General features: G+C 34.8%; 2 protein-coding genes across 3 annotated transcripts in view; one reads left to right on the forward strand and one right to left on the reverse strand.

The window, feature by feature from the left end:
• Positions 1 to 1,775: 1,775 nt before the first annotated feature.
• Positions 1,776 to 22,055, reverse strand: part of LOC113492002 (protein I'm not dead yet-like) — a 28,947-nt gene continuing 8,667 nt past the window's right edge. Inside the window, exons 1-15 of one of the 2 annotated variants that reach the window (XM_026869259.1) lie at positions 12,218 to 12,961; positions 10,853 to 10,985; positions 9,762 to 9,914; positions 9,100 to 9,215; positions 8,563 to 8,677; positions 6,771 to 6,873; positions 6,398 to 6,458; positions 5,910 to 6,035; positions 5,446 to 5,560; positions 4,938 to 5,053; positions 4,303 to 4,394; positions 3,923 to 4,015; positions 2,931 to 3,124; positions 2,715 to 2,852; positions 1,776 to 2,225 (exon numbers count right to left, since the gene is read on the reverse strand). In XM_026869259.1, coding sequence (XP_026725060.1) covers positions 2,109 to 2,225; positions 2,715 to 2,852; positions 2,931 to 3,124; positions 3,923 to 4,015; positions 4,303 to 4,394; positions 4,938 to 5,053; positions 5,446 to 5,560; positions 5,910 to 6,035; positions 6,398 to 6,458; positions 6,771 to 6,873; positions 8,563 to 8,677; positions 9,100 to 9,215; positions 9,762 to 9,914; positions 10,853 to 10,985; positions 12,218 to 12,225 — 1,680 coding nt within the window. In that variant the 5' untranslated portion in view covers positions 12,226 to 12,961 and the 3' untranslated portion in view covers positions 1,776 to 2,108. Of the gene's footprint in view, positions 2,226 to 2,714; positions 2,853 to 2,930; positions 3,125 to 3,922; positions 4,016 to 4,302; positions 4,395 to 4,937; positions 5,054 to 5,445; positions 5,561 to 5,909; positions 6,036 to 6,397; positions 6,459 to 6,770; positions 6,874 to 8,562; positions 8,678 to 9,099; positions 9,216 to 9,761; positions 9,915 to 10,852; positions 10,986 to 12,217; positions 12,962 to 22,055 lie in introns of those variants that run through there. The other variant, XR_003400472.1, reaches the window with a different exon arrangement.
• The window catches only part of LOC113492005, a 46,161-nt gene continuing 37,307 nt past the window's right edge, over positions 13,202 to 22,055 (forward strand). Inside the window, exon 1 of the mRNA XM_026869264.1 lies at positions 13,202 to 13,741. The gene's annotated coding sequence lies outside the window, so the exon portion shown is untranslated. The remainder of the gene's footprint in view (positions 13,742 to 22,055) is intronic.

The following is a 22,055-nucleotide window of genomic DNA, read 5'->3' on the forward strand; positions in this document are numbered from 1 at the left end:
CAGCTATCGAACTAGGATAGTAGTGACAGCGAAGAAGAACTCTGTCCTCAAAATTTGTAATTGTGACTGTGGTGTATCGAGTGGTTGTTTTTTTTTCTGTACTTGTAAACGGGGGTCAAGGATTTAAGCTGAAGACCAGCGCTCAGTAATTCTTTTGGATTGCTAAGCATAAGCTGATGCTTAAATTTTTTGGCTTTCGGTATTATAGTTTTTGTGTACTAAGTATACTTTTACCAATATCTGTAATACTGGAATCAATAGATAACGATTATAATATCGCTGTAGGTGCGGGCTTCGCCGCCGCCACACGAAGGGGTCCGGTACACACGCTCAAGCGCTGCAATACTTCCGGGTGATTCTCCACTCCACGAATCACCTTCACCAAGTAGACGACCAGTGCAAACTCCCGTCTCATATACAGTTGATCATTGCCAACCATGCTCAGAACAAACAGAGTGGGATCCATGAGTAGGTAGAACGGATACACCCCATACAGTTTCTTGGACAGATGGCGCGTGAACTTATTCTGAACGCGCTCGAATATTGCCGCTGTATTCTATTCTATAATTGAGACATCGGAAACACAAACAACAAATAAACTTGGGATTTTAAAATATATTATGTTAATGTCAAACTGACTGACAACTTTTCGATTGACTGGCGTTCCGTTACTGATCAATAAACGTTTATTGTCGTTTATGCTTTTTCTAATCTTGAGGTAGAATTACAGAATTTTACCGCTACGACTTCCCAATCATTTATTTTTGTATTTTGTGCACTTTCTAGCGATTATACATAAAATAGATAAGCTTTAAGAAAAAAGTCACCATTTTACTCATTAATAATCGCTGAAGTACTTTTTCTGCACATGCGTAAAACAAAACGTTTAGCAGGGCGATCTATCCGTTTTTTTTCGATGGATTTCGAGACGAGATCGATTAATGAAATGCAGATTCAAGCTTAATCGAGGGATTGAGTAAAATCTGGATTGATCGGAATCTTAGATTCGGGATCGAATATAGAAAGTGGCCGTATATAAATTCCTAACCTATCTTCCTTTTCCCCTTCGTCTGTGTCGGAAATCTTAAGTTTGAGATTTGTATAAATATAAACAAGATTTATTCGCTTGTGGCGAGCTGACCACTCTCAGACTCCCAGCTCTTTGGTTACAGGGGTAGCTAGTGTGCTGTCTCAAGAGGTGAAATTGTCAGAACGACGACATCGCTCCGGATATGTGACCTACCATGGTTGATTGTAATGTGCGTGTGAACCGAGGGACCACACTGGAAATTCGCAAAATAAGAATCCTAGGATATAGACACTATTAGTTGTCACCTCTCTACACTTCTAGCCGATTCCATCTTTTTTCAGAAATATTTTTTTCAAAAGGTATCCGCATTTTAGTGGTCTTAACAGACGGACCGCATTTCAACTGTAATCAACTGCAAATTTGCAGTTCGGATGCAGTTTGAATGCAGTTGACACGACTGCAAACCAACCGTGCAGGCCAATTGCAGTCGGCATGCAGTCGTGTCAACTGCATTAAACTGCACCCGAAGTGCAAATTTACGGTTAAAATGCGGTCCGTCTGTTTAGACCTGGGTCTCCATGCTCAAATTTAAAAGGAACGGATCTCCAGTTTTAACGTTCTACCGTAACTGCATAGTGACAAAACAATTTGGAATAAAAATACCTAAAAGTGTAATACGTGGTTGCCGCTAGCGGCACATTTTTTGCAGGATTTTCTGGCAGTTAAGGGTTAAATAAAACAATAATTATAGGCATTTATTTTATTTAAAAAAGGCTACATTAGACTAATTACATTTTAATTGCCTACTTCTTTTGAAACATGATAGTCTAACACAAAACAAACAAAAACTCACCTTTTTATTGCAGTGCAATACAATCGGCTAACAAATTGCAGAATTCGTATGACTTTATGTAGTCATAATTAAAGTAAACATTTAAGGAGAAAACCAACTTTCTTTTCTCATAATTCTTATTGTTAATAATTAAAATGTTTGAACAATATTCAATATTAAAAAATGTATAAAATTATCCCACCAAAGTAAATGAGCAACATTGGCGAGTTCAACGATGGATCAAGTTTACTTAATCCACTCTGGCAGTATTTTTAGGTCTGGCCAAATTACGGGGGCCCAATAGTATATCATTAACCATGTTACTACAATACAGGAACATGTTGGACCGAAACCGGCCACAATCTGCGAAAACAATACGTAGTTTTAATTAGTACCTATGGACATCTCCCAACTAAAACGTGCTTTCACAAAGATATGCCAGCCAACGCATCGATAGTCAATAACACAAGTCAGTTCTTTCACCTTGAGGCAATTTGACATATCACTATGATTGTTTATTTATTAACGGAATTATTTAAAGCTAAGTATCATCATGTTTACTCTCATTTGTGACTCATCACGACCATCCGTGATACGATCATGACTATCGACATCGCAGGTGAAGATAAAGTATCATGCATGGTAAATTAAGTCAGTTGCAAATTGGATAAAAAATAGGATGGGTGGATAAAGGGCTTTTTTTTCCGCATAAGCTTACTTGTCTATTTAAGCACAGCGCGGCTTCAGAGTGCAGAAACGAGGGAAGACTTATCCCGTTTCATTTTGTGAACTCGCTCGCCTATTATGAACTGGCAACCTTAGATTATTGAGTAAACATGTAAATAATCATACCATTTTTGACGTCGGTACAGACGCAGCGCTCTGTACTATAAGGTTCCCAGGCGTACCGACGGGTATAAGGAAACAAAACGATGCAGCTATTCCTGAAGCTATACAGTACCATAGAGGATTTTGTCCGATTTCTCTTGCCTGAAAATACAGGAGTATTAAAAAATGGTACGCTAAACAAAAACCTATAACCAACGCAAATAATTTCGTAGGACTCACCAATTGCATAGCTATTGGCGTAAATACATTGCAGACAGCTACATTAGAAGCAAAGTTTGTGACTAAGACAACAACAAATACAACGATTAGCAAAACCAGCATATTTGGCAACCCTGCTAAGCTTTGCATTGACTCGCCAAGCTTTGCATTTAAGCCAGAACTTTTTGCAGCACCGGATAACGAAAACCCGCCGCCTGTCAAAAACAAAAAGAAAAAATTAGATTAACGAGACATTGCATTAACAATCGCTCGGGCTCCATACAATTTGTGGTTAAATCCATTTTTAAGTGTCATCAAAAACAAAATTACCGACAGAATCGGGAAATGACAAATTTGAAAATATTATCAGAAACGGATAAAAACGTGTTTTCAGTGTAAAACCAATTTTAGAAAAACCAGATATTTCTTTCGCTGGTTTTACATCTAAAAACATTGTTTTTTTGCATCTCCTGCAGTAGGGGATTTAATTTTAAAACCAGTCTCAATCAAGTCATGCACACAAAATCAGGAGAAGTATGAACGGATAGCACAAAGGCTTGTTCTACGCGAAGTTCGATGTCGCGACACGTCGCGTCATCCAATATATAAAACCAAACCCCAAAAGCAGGGATCGAACCTGTAGCTCCTGATTCAACGCTCCAGTTGTTGCATCTACTAAGCTAACAATGTCACTTTCTTTTTTAAATCATTATTCAAAGCTATATAATTTTACATTGTATCTACAAGTTTACTCGCCAAGCTATGTCGCTTGTTGCGAGATGCGCTCTGTAACAATATGCTTATTATTATTTTAACACTTATAACTATTATTTAAGATATATTTATAGTATAATAATATTATATCTATATATATATTACTTCATCTCACTATTACTAGAGTCAGCTTCGCTAAGCAAAAAACCCTTCAGCTTAACTTTCAACTTATATTTACTTATCTTAGGTTCAGTCCTTAGTAGTATTTTTGGTTTTATTAGTATTTCTTAAATACGTACCTAAAAGAAAACTGAATGCAAATGGCATCTGAGAATTCAGTAATCTCCAGTCCAGAAGACTTTTTTGCGATGAACGTGGAAGTTCTCTTTCGTCTGAAAAATAAGAACAATAAAAAAGAACTTGAACCGTATTCATTTTAAAAGATATATTTTTCAATTTCTAAAACAATTTCTATAGAAAAAAATAAAATAATAAGACTTAGGTTAACTCTGCCAAAAAATAACCTTTCTTGTTAAAAATTGTTGAAACTTTAGCAATCGGTAATAATTAGTATGAACGTGTGACGCTATCCTTTTTAAGGGCTATGTCTGCTGTTGCTGCACAATACTTATTCTTGATTATTAAACATTTTTAAAATATATATCATAAATATTGATACCTTTGGCTGTAAAGTTCTTAAACAATTCTAAGCTGCGTGGCAGGAGGAACATTAAAAAGCCTACACACATAGCTAAGGCTGAATCTCGAACACTGAAAACAAACATATATTGTAAGTATTGATGATTTATCATTTCAACCTAATTATTTTTATTGCTCAATACAATTCGACACCATTAACGTTCCTTCTCAGTAGGTATTGCAGCATTGTAGTTACAGAACAAGTCCAGATCCACCTCATTCAAACTACGAGCATACTACATTTTTTTTAAGGCTTTGATCTCACTTCCCTGTTGGCCACGTCTGATAAAAAAGTCAATATTTTTGTCAGGACAACCTTGACGACGATGTCGTTGACCGGAGTCAATCTTTTCTCATCGGTCAGGTTGCATTCGCATAAAGTAATCAGCCCACTGTCTGCCCGTTACGAAACGTTACGTGTTAGTACGCCCACTCTCGATTAAAATTACTCGAGGTGCTTTCTTAGGGAGAACAGAGTTCGACCGACATTTGTGAGTCATAGCTGAGAACACTTCCGATTAATTTTAATCGGGAGTTTTAACAAACGGTACAAAGAAAAAAAGAGCTACAATAATACAGACAAGGCAAATAAGAGATTGAAAAAAAAATACTTACAATTTTGTATCTTTTATGTCAAAGAATGCATGAATCGCGTCTCCCCAACCGAAGAACAGTTGTGGAGAGCGGCAGAAAAATAGGACCATGGCACCACCAAACAACAGGCACACCCACTGTAATTAAAATCAAGTACTTCATAATAAGAATCCAGAATAGTTTTGAGAAAACGCAACCCGTAAATTGATATTCCAAGTACGTCATTAAATATCTCTATTCTGAGAACTGAAAATACAATTACCTGAAAATCAGTATAAAATTTGATTTTAATATTGTTTTAAGCACCCTTTTCAAATATACCCCCATTTTTTTTACATTGTTCTAGTTAGTATGTCCAACAACAATGTTAATAAGATAAAGATGTACTTTCTAATCATATAAGAGGACAAATAGGGAAACCGAACTACGTTACCAAGATTTTCGTGGTACAAGGTGACTACAGATTCTGTACGATCTCTCATAGTCAACAGATGTGAAGGTCTAACCGTAAACATGCGGGTTACGTTACCGTTTCCCAAAATGAAATGGCGCCCCGTTTCTTGACATCAGCAGCAATTGCTGCTTTTGCCGCTAACTGTGCAGCTTCAGGCATTTTTGATTTCCTAGCAGCATCACTGCCGGGTCTGAAATAAAAATATGTATATTTAAAATCTATTTCTTTAAAAATAGTTACATTATAATATGGTGAGGTTAAAATCATAAAGTAAACTATGATTGTTTATTTTCATTGTTTACAGCTTGGTCTTTCTTAAAGGCTTCAAACCATATATAGCATCCCAGGCTACAGATTGGAATTATTTTTTTTTTTGCTTACAATAATACCAGTAAAGTCCTTTGAGCATGGGCAAAGGTAATGTATATTTTTGACATGAATTAAACGTTATGCTACTTCAAAAATGATTTGGAGAGGTAGTAAGATTTATCTACCCAGATGCTACTTTCGCATGTATAATATTAGTATGGATTATTTACCTTAGGAATCCAAAGTAGAGGACAACCATGTACATATAGACGCATAATTCCAAGAGAATCATCAAAGGTACTGTACAGGCCGAAAACTTTGGGAAAGACAAATATTCTGGAGCCTCATGGTATGACCTGTAATTAATGAGCGTGTGTTTTTATCAAACACTGTTAAAGTGCAAAATACATTTTCAACATACTCTGCAGCGTATCACGCGAAAACTGGCTAACCAGCGCCGAGTATAATATTACGAACCACTTGGTGCCCTTCCATAACTCAAAACCTCTTTAACGCAAACACATAAAACTTTTTGTGTTTAATATAACTTTTTGAATGTCTTGCCTTTTTATGCGTATAAAGCTGTAGCATTTTTTTATTACAATCGTATCATATAAAGTCCGATTGTAATCAGCAAAAAACACTATACTAGTTTCATTAACAGTTGCTTCTTTTATAATATAATGGAATCTCTATTAACCATCAAAATATAACTTACGACATAAAGAGTCCTTTGAATACCAGGTTCGTACCCGTGCCCACCAGCGTACCTATCCCTCCTGTTTAAATAAAAATCATTATTCAGTAAATTTGTATAAGGAGATTATTATTCCTTACTTTTAAACAGACAGCTGGTTTCACCCTGGTTTTACGTGTGCAAAACCGCACATAGGACCCAACCGCTCATAAGACCCTGGTATTCCCCTTTGAAGAGATCTCAGGCAGATTCGAGACCTTGATCAAAAAGGCCTTGGACTAGACTAGTACGTAATATAAATATTACTTAACTACGGATGGCAAAAATAGCCAAAAGATTTTTTTTTACACTTACAACGGGAAAAACAAAGCTTGTAAATTAATACGATACCTACCTACAGTTGCAGAGAACGTAGCAGCGCAGAAGTAACACACTGTAGTATCACTTGCAACCTTGTCACCGTCAGGAGTCTGCTCATAAACGACAATTACTTTTTGCTGAAAATAAATAAACTGCATTATAGAGATTTTTGCCTCTTGGAGTCATTTTTTTTTGGTAGTTTCGCAGAATAAACGCTTTTTGGTGTTGTATGAATGTAGTGTGATTTGATTATTATTTAATGTTCTTTTTAGCTACTAAAAAATTAAATTAAGTAAAGTAGTTGTCGAAGCCTTGTGGTTTTTTATTATGTTCGATTCCAACGCGGGCAAAGTACGAATGTGACATTTTGTGTGCTAACGTGGTCATCAATAATCCAAACCTTAATACGGAAATACGCCTGTTTTCTGCAGTGGGTTTTATATAGGCTGGTGTTATTATGTTGGCCAATATATTTAACTAGCTGTTACCCGCGGCTTCACCCGATACGAATAGAAAATTATCCATAAATTCAGAATAAAAACCTTCCTATGTAAGTTATTGCTATTTATTGAGTTATAGAGTATGTGTGTACCAAGTTTCGTCTAAATATTTTCAGTAGTTTTTTAGTGGAACAACATCCATACATTGATTACATCGATAAAATCATTGAGGTGACATATTCTCGACTTATAGAAAAACTATGAAAATTCAATAGAAGATAGATATTCAAAAAACAAGTTTCAATGAATATAAAAAATATTCACTCAATCAAAATCAAATTAGAATTTGTATAAAAGGCTTATTTAAGCGTAGCACTGTTGAACGTCGTGAGAAAAAAAACAAACATAGTCCGCACCCCTTATTGCCGACCAACAAACTCTAAAGGCCGCTCTACACTTAGCCCGCGGATCATGCATGTTCGCGTCGCGTTCCCGCTTCGCAATTTCTTTGACGCGGAACAATAAACTGACAAAATTTGGGGAACAAAGCGCGAAACCGCGAAGAATATGCGAAACTACTACACACTCTGCGGGCTAAGTGTAGAGCGGGCATAAAGCGTAGCATGCTGTCAACTACCCTGTACCCCGTAGCGTGTCGCTGTACGAAATCTCATGGTACACAGTTAGACTTAGACATGAATAGCAGCTTTATTTTATAAGCGGTAAGGTCGATTTTGAAATGGTAGTGATGTCATTTGAGTGTAATGGTCGATAAATTGAAAACTCCGCTCACAGGTCTCGTTAGCTCAGAGGGCGAGAGCGCCGATATCCAGGTTTAAACACCTGAGCATCGGAGGTCGGAGGTTCAAATCCTTCACGAGCCTAATTTGGACAGCCTTACATTTTGAAGTTTTTCTGTATGAAATATGACACGAGACAAAAATTTTGCTTTATTGAAATATCTTGCTGTTGCCCGCGACTCCGCCCGCATGGTCTTCTTTGCAGCGTTCGGTCATTTTATCACACACATTTTATCTCGGCGTTTCCATGGGAACGCCGAGATAAAATGTAGCCTTGACCCCCCTAACTATCCAAAAACCTTTCTGCACATATTTCATTACTTTTTAATGTTTTGTTATTCATATAAAGTTTCGATCGAGTCTACCGTAGCCCTGCACTAAAGAATTTAATCCTTGTATCGCGGGGGGTTTACAAACCTACAACTCACATGCACAAAGACACCCAACCAACCAAATTATTAATATGCCATTATTTGAGCGGGCGGCAAATTAAGTTCCAAGGTACGTGATGTGACGAAAGACTCAAAGGTAGCTATCGTATGAAGGATAGGTATTATATATGGGTTAATTTAACCAAAACACTCACATCTTCGAATACTCTGAGTAGAGCAAAGTTGATAGGGACCATCATCGTAGTAGCAGCAGTGTTCGTGATCCACATAGAGGCAAACGTTGTGACGCAACACATAGCCATCAAAAGTCTGAAAAATAAAGAGAAATTGTAAATCAACATAATAATAAACTAACAAAATCAACAACTTAACTAATAACATAGAAAGAAATATACATAGAAGATCGGGAATTTATTCATTACCCTTAGTTCATACGATATTATTATTATTTAGTAAATCTAAATTCGAATGTAGATTAAATACACAATAATTATTATGTTCAGGTTCGATCCTGAAGTAAAGAATTACTTACCTGCAAACATGAAAAAAAACCTAGCCATAGAACAGTAATTAAATAGGCATGGCAGTCTAGATGAGATAATATAGATGATGGTAATAAAAAACAAAGGTTTTCTTGGCGTTCAAACAATTTCAGGCACCAAATATTATTAAAATCGATCATTTTTATTAATCGTAACGGACAAAATTTATTTAAAAAAAACAATTCTTACTTTAAATGCGAATAGCCAATCAATCTTATAGAAAAATAGGCTAAGCGTTTATGAAGGCCAGACTGTTCAACAGAATATGCAAGAATTAAACTTCCATTAAACATCATAATTGAATCCTGTAACAATAAAATTAGAGTTTAATTTGCCATGACGTCATGTCTGTGCTGGTAAAGCTTTAAGCTGGTTGTAAGTAAAATCTTATGCGCGGCCCAACTGCGTGCCACCATGTCTTGGGACACACAGACAAAAAATCCTTGCTGTGGCATTCTTCGAAGAAACAAGTACCTGGGTGATTCTCCGGAGAAAAGTAACACAAATTAAAAACATCATTATCCTCACCACATTTTTCATACTGCAGATTGCTTGATTTAATATTATTTTTACCTAAGCTTGTAAAGTACTACGGCTATTATTAGATGAAGTAAGAATTAAAACATATAGGGCATCATAGTGAAGTGAACCAGTTGGTGAGAATAATGATATGACCCTAACTAGTGTATTTTTCCGAAGAATCACCCACCTACCTGAGGTACATTGCTTAAGCCAGTGGGCTCGAAGAACAGAGCGTTTTGAGAAAAGACTTAGAATGGCGCTTAAGCTTTGCTTGGTTACCTTAACTGTAACATGTTAGTGCCACTATTCCAATACATACTAATACTCACATTCATGTAGGACCTGCAACAGCCCCGAGTATCCGCAACGTCGGTTAATGGAAATATGATGACTGGTACAAATGACGTCACCGCCAAGGGAATACACTCAGATACCCAATAAATGGCCATTAATAGAAGGGTGTAGGCTGTCCATTGATGTTTCTAGAACAAAACAATTGTACAGCACCTTATAGATACCGTAATAACCAAATACTAGTATAACGCTGGCTGGCAATGGTATAAGCCAGGCAACAAAAAACTGTCTGAATACACCTAGTCGACTTAACCTAACACCGCTATTATGTAATAAAATTAATTTTTTTAAAAACAGGATGGTGACCGAAAATATTGAAATTCAAAATACTCTTTGTGCCTAAATTCTAAAATACAAACAAAGACATTGACATATGATAGTTACATTTTTCAATTAATTTCGAACGTGCTTAAGCGATATTAGTGCAAAAATACGAACAGGTCAAACTGCGGCGGAGCGGCCACACCAAGCAAATATTCCAAAAGGAAAACATGACGCATAATCTTGGTATTTAATAATTATAATAAAAGGTGAGCTCAAATCAATCAGAAATAAATATGTGGCATCATGTTGTCACGTATTTTTTTTTGTTATGGTTTGAATGTCACAAGTGCTTGACTTATAAATATACAGTGGCGATGTATGAGCCATCAAAGTCTAATATATAAAATTCCCGTGTCACGATGTTAGTTACCGTACTCCTCCGAAACGGCTTAACCGATTTTTACCAAATTTTATATGCGTATTCTGTAGGTCTGAGAATAGAACAACATCTATTTTTCATACCCCCAAGTGATAAGGGTTGCTCACACTAAAAAAAAATATTTTATTTCTTGGACGAAATTGTTTGATTTCATTTTTATTATAATGTGGCACTAAAAATACATACAACTAGAAAAAAAATCGGCAAAACAACGTTTGCTGGGTCAGCTAGTATAACATAAAAATTAGTTTTCAGACAAAGAGAACAACTTTTAAAATCATTCAAACTCATTTTAAAGGACAAACCAGACTAAGATCCCTTACAATTTGTTTATAAAAGAACTACTTCAAATGCGTTCTATACCTGAGGTGGAAATGGTGTCAGCATTAAAATCAGTATAATGGGTGCGAAAAGAGCTATCACACCCCGCCAATGTCCAACGAAAAATAGTTTTGCTTTCTCCGAACTGGTTAGATAAGGGTCTTCTGGCGGTTTTCTGTAAAAAAAAAAACGGAAGTTGAAGTCATAAATCTGAATGCACGAGTTACAAGTCTTGGTGCAATTGTATTCTTGGTGCAAGTTGACTCAGGAGAGCTGTTTCTTGATGATTATCAAAGAGGTGTGCCATGCCGCTAGCCATAAAACAATGAGCCAACGATCCCGGTTGGTACGTGTCCGACGTTGTCCTTACGGTGGAGTCATCGGATTTTGCCCAGAACAACAAAAAAATATTTACTATCACACTTCTGATAGTCACAACGACAAAAAATAATTAAAATATAGTAATATCCCCTTCTATTCACTATTATTACTGTAGAATGTGAGATAAGAAAACACAAAAAGGTGCCTTCCTTACAAAAAAGGATACAAATTCTATTGCAGCATATAAAAAAAATCATCTTTTAAAAAATATCTACTATATTATCTTATGCTACATATGAGTTTAAAAATATATAAGTACTAGCTGTGACCCTGCGGTGTTACCCGCGTTTAAACTTGATACTTTTATAATCAATGACCATGAATAATCTACTACCCAAATAATTTGTGTCGTAACTTCAAAATGGAATGACAATAACGGCATTCTGACAGTTACTATGGTTACAATTTTGTTTATTTCTTGTTGAAATCATGATGCCTGTAAGCCTGCCCGCTACATATCGAAACATTACCCCTTACAACCCTTTTCGGTTAAAAAGTAGCCTATATGCTTCTTCAGGCTCTAGACAAACATCTATGTACCAAATTTCATTGCAATCGGTTCAGTAGTTTTCGCATGAAAGCGAGACATACTTTCAATATTAGTATGGATGTTCACCAGTTGTTAGTACTCAACACAAAATTTGCTTGGTTTGAGACTAGATAGCGTAAAAGTTGTTTGGTATATTATTTTGTATTTCTTTTATTACAATAAGGAGCTAGTGGGTCTGCTATAACTTCACACATTGGCCGATCATGGTCGGTCCATGGATGGGTGATTGGGGTGGATGGTGAGGTCAACACGCCAAACCTACTTTTTAGCGCGACGTGCGTGCCTCAGGAGGCCCCCTTATGATACTGCCATGATAGGCAGCAGGTGGGCAACATCAATGCGACTGAGGGTTTCGCGAGGTGCGAAACCGATTTCCGAACAAAGAGCAGATTTCTTCGTTATTACGCCGTGAGACAACTCCAACCCGATTTTCCGAAAAAAAAATCGATTTTATAAATATTCCAATTAAAACTTACTTCATCATCTTGCTAACTGTTTCCTTTAACTTTTAAATAGAAAAAAGCAGCTTTTAAAAGCTTTTTTCAATACGCGAAAAAACAGTCTTCTTTATTTTGCTGTTTGTCTTCTACTGGTATTTCATTGTTGACAAACCGTCATTCGAAAATTAAAATTTAATTTCTGAAAGCTGAGATCCTGGTTGGTAATAATAATTACTAACCATGGTTTTGGCCTCTTATAGGTAGATACTTCTTTGTATGGATGTCCAGTTACGTAAAAAAATAATTATTTATTTATTTATGCAATATTTTATGTACACACCAAATAGTAGGCAAGAGACACATGACGAAGTATGACATACAAGGGTGCTGTTTATTTCTAAAGGACTCTCTACCAGCAGACCCGGAGTAGGAGAAATTATTGATATAGAATTATACATATTAATTCTCACAAAAAAGGATCTGAAAAAAACATCAGGAGGTCGATGAAAAGAAAAGCAGTAGAAGGAGCCTGGGGTGTTTTTAATCTGTGTAAATCCGACATATTCCCCGCCGTGCCCTCGACGTAGGTGAAGTCATTAGAGTTTCAACCCGGAAAAAAGCTATGAAGGATAAGATGGATTGTAAAGCACTTTTTAGAGGAGACATAAAATAGTGTGTAAGTGACGATCGTGGTCATACTTACGTGGGACAGTTACGAAGCGAATGCACAAGTTTTGTATTTATTATTTTTATGCAATTTTATGAAAAATATGTTACAAAATTGGTGAATGAAAATAAAAAAACATGTTACTTTAAAAATCTCCAAATATTTTTGAATATCAGATGTTAGCAGGATAGTGGATACGGAAATAGTATAAAAAAGAACTATGAATCGTGATTTTACTATTGTGAAGTCACTATATTCTGTGAACAAATCTCAATATCATTCATAAAGATAGGTTTTACTAGAAAACCTTCAGATTTTCGCAGTATGAGCTTTTTCAGAAAGCTTGAAACATACTCAGCTTTTTTGAAATACGGAAATCCCTTATTGAAATGCCGGTTTAAGAAAAGTAAGCAAGAGATTTAAAACGATAATTATCGATTAATAAGTGCTTTCTCCTCACTCAGTATCATCTTTATCAAATATTTCGAATAGATAAAAAATACATAGGCGACAAGTGTTCGGTTGGCGGCAAGCTGTTATTGGAGAATAGAAGTTCGGTACCCCGGCAACAAGCGGGCCGGCGCAGCTCACTCCACGGCCTCAGTACACATTTCGCCGCCCGCGTGCGAACACTTTTCCCAAACCCAGTTCCCGCCCGCACTTTGGCCGGCACGTACGAAACGAGTGTTTTAAATCCAACGTGATATAAAAAAAAACCTTATAAACATATTGTGTGGTCGTTTGTGACAATAATTGCGGAAATGTAATTTGATGTTACGTTCTATTGTTAAATGGGTAACATAATCACCGTGAAAGATGACCGGAGTCATTAAATATTCATGATTTCTCGTCAGTACTAGAGATCTGGCAACGTTACTTGTCTACATCAACAGGTTAGTTTTTATTCAAATACATTTGGTTATAGCGTTTCTGCCTTGTTCTATTTTTTTTTCTTTCTAGAAATACTTTGGAATGTGGGCACGTGTTTACAGTTGAAAATTGATTGTTACTTTGTATTTTTTAATTGGCTGTTTTTATTTAAACATTATTTATTCAAATTAGAAATCTATTATTTTTGGGTTGTGTACCCAAAGGGAAAAAACAGAACGTGTAATAACTTCTGTTTTTTCCCTTTGGGTCCGTTGTCTGTCTGTATGCTGTCACCAGGCTGTACTTCCTGAAATTGGAAGCTTGAATTTTTTTCAGGGCATGTTATTCTTTTGGCCATAACAACAAATTTAATGTTAAAAATAATCATTGAGCTTAAGCAACGCCTAGGGCAGTTATAAATTGGATGCATGAATATTTAATTTCGCAAATTTGTTGTTCTAAAGCTTGTTTGTACGGAAACTCGTCTTTAGGCGCTCAACTCACATGTCACGGTTTTTTTTTATACTAGTAGAAAAAAAAAATGTTATCAACTAACGTTCATTGAAAAGCCTTTCTGAACAAGTTAGATAATGATTTTGTCACAGTTTGGGCAAGTTCCATACATATTTTTCAATAGTGACTGACAGTTGTCGAAAATCTAAGATGGTTTAATATAAAGTCCTATAATAGGGCTTTTCGAAGAAACGTGAAAGAATCAATTACAAAACATTAAATCATATTAAGATGTCTGAACAAGTTTTCTTGAATAACTTAGCTTAGTTAATTACTCAAAAAAGGATAAAATTAAAACTTACAGAATATTTGCTACAGATAAACGCTTATAGTGTTATTGCTTTGTTTTTGAATACAGAGGGTAAAAAACAAATTTAACGATTGTAATTGTTACAAAGAAAACATTTCTAATATAATGGAAATGAACGTCATTAAATAAAAACTGAAATTCCTACTGCTTTTTTATATTGTGTTATCTTTGCTCTTTTGTTTAAAATCCTTTTTTTTAAGAGTGGATTAGATTTTAAACGCTAGAATAATATTTTTTTTGAGATAATCGAATAAAAACGAATAACTGAACTGCGAATTACACCAGGCAACATAAAATTTAACATTATTTATTTTCGTCTGAAATTGACAGCAGTCACTAAGTAAAAAGCTAGTCAAGAACGAGTTAAGGGCTAGAGAAAAACAAATTTGCAAAAAAAAATGGTCTGATAAAATACTTAATCCGTAAAAAATTTAACTGCCTTGCTATCATGGTTCATGAGATACAGTCTGGTATTAGACGGATACGTAGACGTGCAGAAAACAGAGGTTTACCTCTAAGGTTTCGTTTTTATCTCTTCATAAGAAAATGCTAAAAATTGCCACATGTATTTCAAATACCACTTTATTTAAATTTTAATTTCGGAATATTTAATGGTACCTTTTTCTTTGTAACTATTTGTTACTTTGTAACAAGGCGTAAAGCAGTGTCATGAATAAGATGTTTATGTGTATGTTTCAATTTTGTTACAATCACCAACTTTCAATTAGTCGAAGAAATAAATACTGCGGCCACTGAAACACGAAATAATTCGTTACAGTATCATGTGCCAAGTATTTAACTCGATGACTAACACAATTGCACATGTCATTCTAATTAAATACATCATTTGCCTTCGAACGGAGTTCGACTAGTCGTCTTTGTTCGACGACAAACGCCTACGGATAAACTTTCTCACTTATCTCAAATCGAAGAAGTACAAAGTTTTGTACAGGAACTGTGAACAACGAATATAAAAAAAGTTAAGAAAGACGACGTTAGTATTCTCAAAATAGGTATGTTGCTTAAATCCTTTATGGTAGCCATTACTGATTTGCGAAAAAAAACACACTGAAAAATAAATGTGTCATTGCATATTGACATTTGTATAATTATATTATTTTTATTTAAATTATTGTCAAATTTCTTGTTCTTTGTAGCTAGCTTTGTTACTTACTATGGAGGTCGGCTTATACTTTTACCAAATTCAGCCTAAGCCGATTTTTAATTCTACAAAATAAAGTCGTAGCGAGAAAAAAATACACGTGTTATGTTTTCTTACCGTACAAAACAAAGTATTTATTTTTGTAATTAACTAATAAATGCTTTTTTTTAATTTATTGAAAAATAAAACACAAAATATATAATGTAGGTGAAAAGAAAAACTAATTTTGAATTGATAGTACATTGTTTTATCTCTATTAAACCTTCTACCGACCGTCCTCACGGTATCACAAATTGACACAAGGGATGGAAATGGGCCGCTCCTGGCATTTAAACTATATTTATTCAGGGACCAATGTTTGCATCGGGCATGTGCTCTTCAAAGACTTCGATACCCGCTTAATTCGCTATTAGCATAAAGTCTACGTTTATAGTAGTCGTGCCTTTTGAAGTAAATATATTTGATATGAGGTAAAGTAGAGTAAAATAGTTATGCCGATAACAACCAAAAATCTTTAAATAGGTAGAGGAGGTTCTCAATCACTTGATGTTTTTTTTATTTTAATGTATTAATTTACTATTATTATTAGATATTTTTTGATAGCAATTCCAGTCACAAGATTGATGCAACCTTTAGATTGTCCTGGGTGTCAAACTGGTATATTTCAATTGCCAGTTTACCTGCAAATGCTTCTTATACCCAGAAAATGTAACTGTTTTATACATAAACTTTTAAAGTACAGTGAGCAATGGAATTCTATTATCAAAATCAGACATACAACGTAAAATTATAAACATGACAAAATGTATCAAAAATAGACAATTTGAGATAGAGAACTAAATAATCTCAATAGCGGTAAATTTTATGAATAAAAAGTACAAAAATAAATAAACGGTCCTGATTTTTCGTACATTTTCCTCTTTATTTTGGTCCCGGCTATCTAAAGGAAAGTATTTTCATTATCACCGATAACGCTCGTGACATTCTGATTAGTTATTAATTAGGTTTTGTTAGAACTTTTATACTACATATTTTTATCGGATAACACATATTATTGACACTAAACCTAAATTCTTTGTTACTTTTTCAATACTTATAAGAAGGACTACAACTTTAGGCGTAGTGCTGTCACACATCCACAAATGTCATAATATAACTTTGAAACGTCACGATAGACCCCAGAGATAATAATATATGTACATTTAAGTTAGCCTAAAAACGAATATAAAACAATATACCTATATACTTTTAATTACATATCTCTACATACATTTTATTTGGGCTACACATCAGCTACTATAAATACAACTGGGTATTCACGTACGCAAAAAAAATCCTAATAAGTAGGTATAAATGCTGGACTAAATAAAATCTACAAGTGAGGAGCCGCGATACATAATATATTTTTTCCTTTGATAGCGACTATTCTAAACGAGAACAAGACGTATATTTATACATGCGAAACTTTAACGAATTGTAAAAATATATTGAACTAACAAGTCAACGTCACGTCACTTGTCAAAAAAGTATTTCATTCCCATACATTCAACGTTTCCTATTAGTTTTCAATCAAAGGCGTAGTAACATTGCCCTCTTAATATACCACGAAATAACAAATATAACAGAAAAAACATCAGTTATATTAAAACCAGTGCACCTTTTCACAATGACGAGTGGATTGCCGATAGCTGGTATCTGATGTACTCGACGCGTATCGGGCGACAGCTGATCCTATTGATTGTGACAACTGATTTAAATGTATAAACGGGTATATTGTTATTTGGCTAGTAGACGATAAAGAAATCTAAAATCAAATTTTTCTTGCCTCGAATGGCCAATTAGCTCACGGCTCAGCGACAACTTGCACAAGTCTATCGATCACAGGTTAAGCTACGCTTGATACAATATGTTCGTATTAAGGAACACACGTTAAATTGTGGGTCCCGGCTGATATATATACTCGTACATCTTCAACAGTCGTCACGGATAGTCAGAAACTATATTGTGGATCGTGTTGACCTGATATCGTGGCGTAGAGGTCAGGGTTGCATAGTTTTTGTTTTAGTCGAATAAAACAAGAATATCAAACTTGAAAATTTACATACTCCTGGTGATAGGATCAAAGCTCCCCAATTAATTGGTACCTGATGAATACTAACTCGTGTTACTCACACAGTAGTTTGCGTGGCACCGGCTGAAATGTCAAGCCAGTAAACTGTGTGACTAATGTTGGATGCGGTATCACACATGCCTGTGTTGGCTAGACTCCATAACGGCTTGAAGATGGAGTATAATGAACTGGGTTATTTTCATAGCTGTGTGTATGTACGTGATTGAAAAGCATTCTGTTATCTACTGAAGCCTCAAGTACGGATGAGGAATCATCGTGATGCGGATTCACAATTATTTGATGTAACGGTTGAATTCAGTTTGTTGGACTAGTCGAACGATCTGAATAGACGGATTTTTTGATAGACCGTTTGGGTCGGAAACTCACGAGCAAATTAGAACATCGATTTCAAAATTATAGGATTAAGTTTTGAAGTTGCCGCCTTTGTAAAAAAAAATGTATCAAACATGGGACCTGCGTGTGGTTTTCCAAATAAATACACAAAAAAAACACTGCCAATAGTATCAGACTTCTAATAGGAATACAATTGACTAACGCTTACAATTTTGTGGCGCTAAAAGAGGAAAAAGAAATCTAAACAATAGCCCGAAGACATTTAAAGTTTTTCTTTGTTGAACAAATAGAAATACACCTTAAATACGGCCTCAATATATTTTATTTAAATGGTCCACTTCTTTGGCACATAAACAAATGATCTTGTCTCGCTAATTACGCGTTAAAAGAAATGTGTGAAGAACGCTTTAGCGTGAAATTTTAATAATTCTCGAGATTAAATATTACTGAGAATGAAACATTTCTGAAAACAGTATTATAACTTGTAAATGCGAACACCGTACATTGAACATCAAAAGTGAAAGATCAAACAGAGGTACAACAAGAGTTCTCAAGTTGTTCTTTGTTTCTTTTGTGAAGATATTTTTAAGAAATACAGGAGTGATACAATGTGATACTTAATTATTATGTGGTCTACAAATGTAGAAGCAATTTAGCATATTCAATAATCATATCCGTTTCTATAAAGGCTACAATGTTGAATATCAAAATTCAAAACGGTATTCTTTAAATACACATAAAAAAAAACAAAAGATATTCTTAATATCTGTCGATCTACTATATTAAGTTCCGCAAAGATTCACTGATCACTCACACAACTAACCAAGCCAATTATACTCTGCATGAAACATAAACTAACATGCACAAAAGTATAGTCGACCACTCCACCTTACAGTGAAGTTACCTGAGTTATTAGTCGCTGCAAACGTCATTAACTGGGCCACCAACAGCCTACGTTAACGTAAATTAAGCTCTAACGTAATTCTATGTTTACCAAGTATTACATTTTACATAATATCATGTTGCAGAAATGCCAGTGTTGGTACAAAAATGAATAAGTTTTTTTTAAGGTAATACAGACAGGATCGTTGCCTAATTTTTGACATGACTTGAATGTTTGGAATGGTCAAATTAAGTATGTTGAGATAATTTATTTTGAAAGAAAAAGTGGAATAAGGAAACAGACAAGAAAGCCTTTAATGAAAAATTGAAGTGATCACTTTTTATTCATTTTATATAGGTACTTTAATTCGTTTAAGACTACAGTCCGGGCCAGTACTCAAAATACGAGATAACATTTTCGTAACACGTGGTCACATAATGAAGGACAGTATAGTTTCTACGCCCACATACCATCCAATCTATTGTGAAGCGTCTAATATTACTCCGTTAATGGATGTTTACCCAACCTATTATGCTAAGAAATGCACGTCTTAGAGATACGTTACTAAGTAAACCTCGCCCTTAGGTGCAGATATCAGTTTATGGGCTTGTGACGTCAGCAAACGTTTTGCGGAGTCTGTAATGTACGACGCCGGACATCCCGACGCCTGTAGGCAAAGGCGATTAATTAAATCCTTCCTTTTAACGTTCAACACAAAACGGATTAAACCGTTTTGATCTGAACTCTTTTATCTCTCACGCGTTTCGTAAAGTTGGTTTGTAGCTTGTTAATAAAACTGGTCGAGTTGGAGTTAGATTTTCGTCGATTTTTATTTTTGATTTCGAATTTTTTGTCACTGTCGAACTGTTTCGATTGTGTAAATACTTTATTTTGAAATAACACAGTGGAGAAAATTAACCCATAAAAAGACTCACAGCTGCTAGTCCTGGCTAAACGCGCTTGCTAGTCGTATATTAAAAAATAATATAGATTTTTGCATTTGCATTGATAGGGTATTGTTATATTGCTTGAAGGTAAAATCCAATTTATAACAAAAAGCAAGTGGTATTAGTTACAGCAAAATAAAGAGATCAATCAAAGCGAATTCAAACTCTTTAATCCCTGAAAATATAGGTTAAGTACCTACTCAATGAATCACATAACAAGATAAAACGAAGCACGAATGTTTTCGTTCATCCTTACCTTGACATTCAGGGCAAACAAAGGCTTCAAGTTATTTCAAAACAGTTGGCCACGGTTCAACAAGCAAAGCCAGAATCTTTAAGCCAAGAAAATAAAATATTCTTTCCATTAAGCTACTTCACATGGAACGCAACTGGAAGTTTTAACTAATCTGAAGTTAATACCAACTTTTATAATATAGTATAGAATAGTTTATCGAGAGTAGTTTAATATCATCTCTTCTAAAATGAACAATATATCAAATTCATAAAAAATAAACTTTGAATATCCTATATATTTTGTTTTAAAAGAAATCTCCCGCACCAAGGCGGTTCACAAACATTTAAATTATATGTGCATAGTCACCCAGGATTAGAAAAACTTTTGTGATTAGATCACACAAGGCGTGTACTACGCGAGGATGAAAAATGCTATACATCGCGCGTCGGTTCTCCGTGCAGTCAAGTTCAAATGATGTGTCTTGCGTTGTATCCTACTAATGTTCTAATACATCAATTGTAAACTAAATAAATAGACCAAGAAAACAGCCAGAAAAATAAAAACAAAAAGTATGATTTGTTAAGTTAGAGTTTCGAACTCCTTACAAGATGTAATTTGTACTACGCATAAAGATTGCACATGAACTGCAAGTTCTTGGCAAGATGATCAAGGTCCCGTTTGTTTGATTGACCCAGTTATATCACACGCTTATTATTGGAAATTATTTGTAAATATTGATGCTGCACATGCTAATTGCTGATTACAGAGAATTCACGGTATTTATATGGCATTATCTGAGACCTACCACAATTTCTTGACAAGGCAAGATTGTTGCAGTCGTAAAAGAGACACGCAGCATTATGCCGTGCGGTTCATCGCTTTGCTTTCACAACTGTTTTAAATATGAAGTGGTAGCTAAACCACTTAATGCCTAGAGTGCTAAAAATACTGACGTAAATCTTATACCTTATGGTTAGAACCTAAACAAAAATAGATACAAAGTCAGAAAATTAAATTTAATTAAAAAATCCTACAATGTTGTCAAAAATAATAAAAGAATATTGCGATAAAAGAAATATCGTTACCAAATTATCACCAAACCAAAGAGAACCAAAAATATAAGACTAATAACTCATATTAATTACAAATTTCAAACGGTATAGAATAAAGTTAAGGAAACTCATCGCGTTAATCATTGATTAATGGTTTTAGGGGCTGATAGCAGCCACCTGTCGTAATAGCCAACATTTGCGAAGCTATCTAGTCTGTGCCAAGTATTATATTGATTAAATTAAATGGTTTGAGCCGTGAAAATTGATAGTTCAAAGTTATAGTCGGCGTAGCGTGACCGACATACGGATAGTTATAATGATGTAATTGTAATACTAGTTAACTGAAAAACACAATAAAAAACCCTATATTATAGTCGACTCCATAATTTTAATCTTTAGAAACACTTTAAAGGGTGTGTGTAGTTTTTTTTTATACATAGAAAAAAATATTCTATTCGATTCGGCGTACTTCTTTCAGCTGGACGGCAAAATGCAGACATAAAAAATAAATGCAAATCGATCCAGTTGTTTAAATGGGGTTTAGTGACATACACATGTACAATAAAATTAAAATCCCATATAAAAAGATGTTCCATTTTGAAATAGAAGGAAGGAAGACTTTGGCATAAAGATAACTAATTTCAATTATATTCGTTTGAGGCATGAGTTCTATCATTTTCCAAACCAAACAAAGTTTAACAATAGATTAGTTATTATTTATTGTTTTGGGTCGTCCAGCTGTATTTTGTTCGAAATAGAATAACATCTGAT

The sequence above is a fragment of the Trichoplusia ni genome, chromosome 3 (assembly GCF_003590095.1).
Source record: "Trichoplusia ni isolate ovarian cell line Hi5 chromosome 3, tn1, whole genome shotgun sequence".
NCBI lineage: Eukaryota > Metazoa > Arthropoda > Insecta > Lepidoptera > Noctuidae > Trichoplusia > Trichoplusia ni.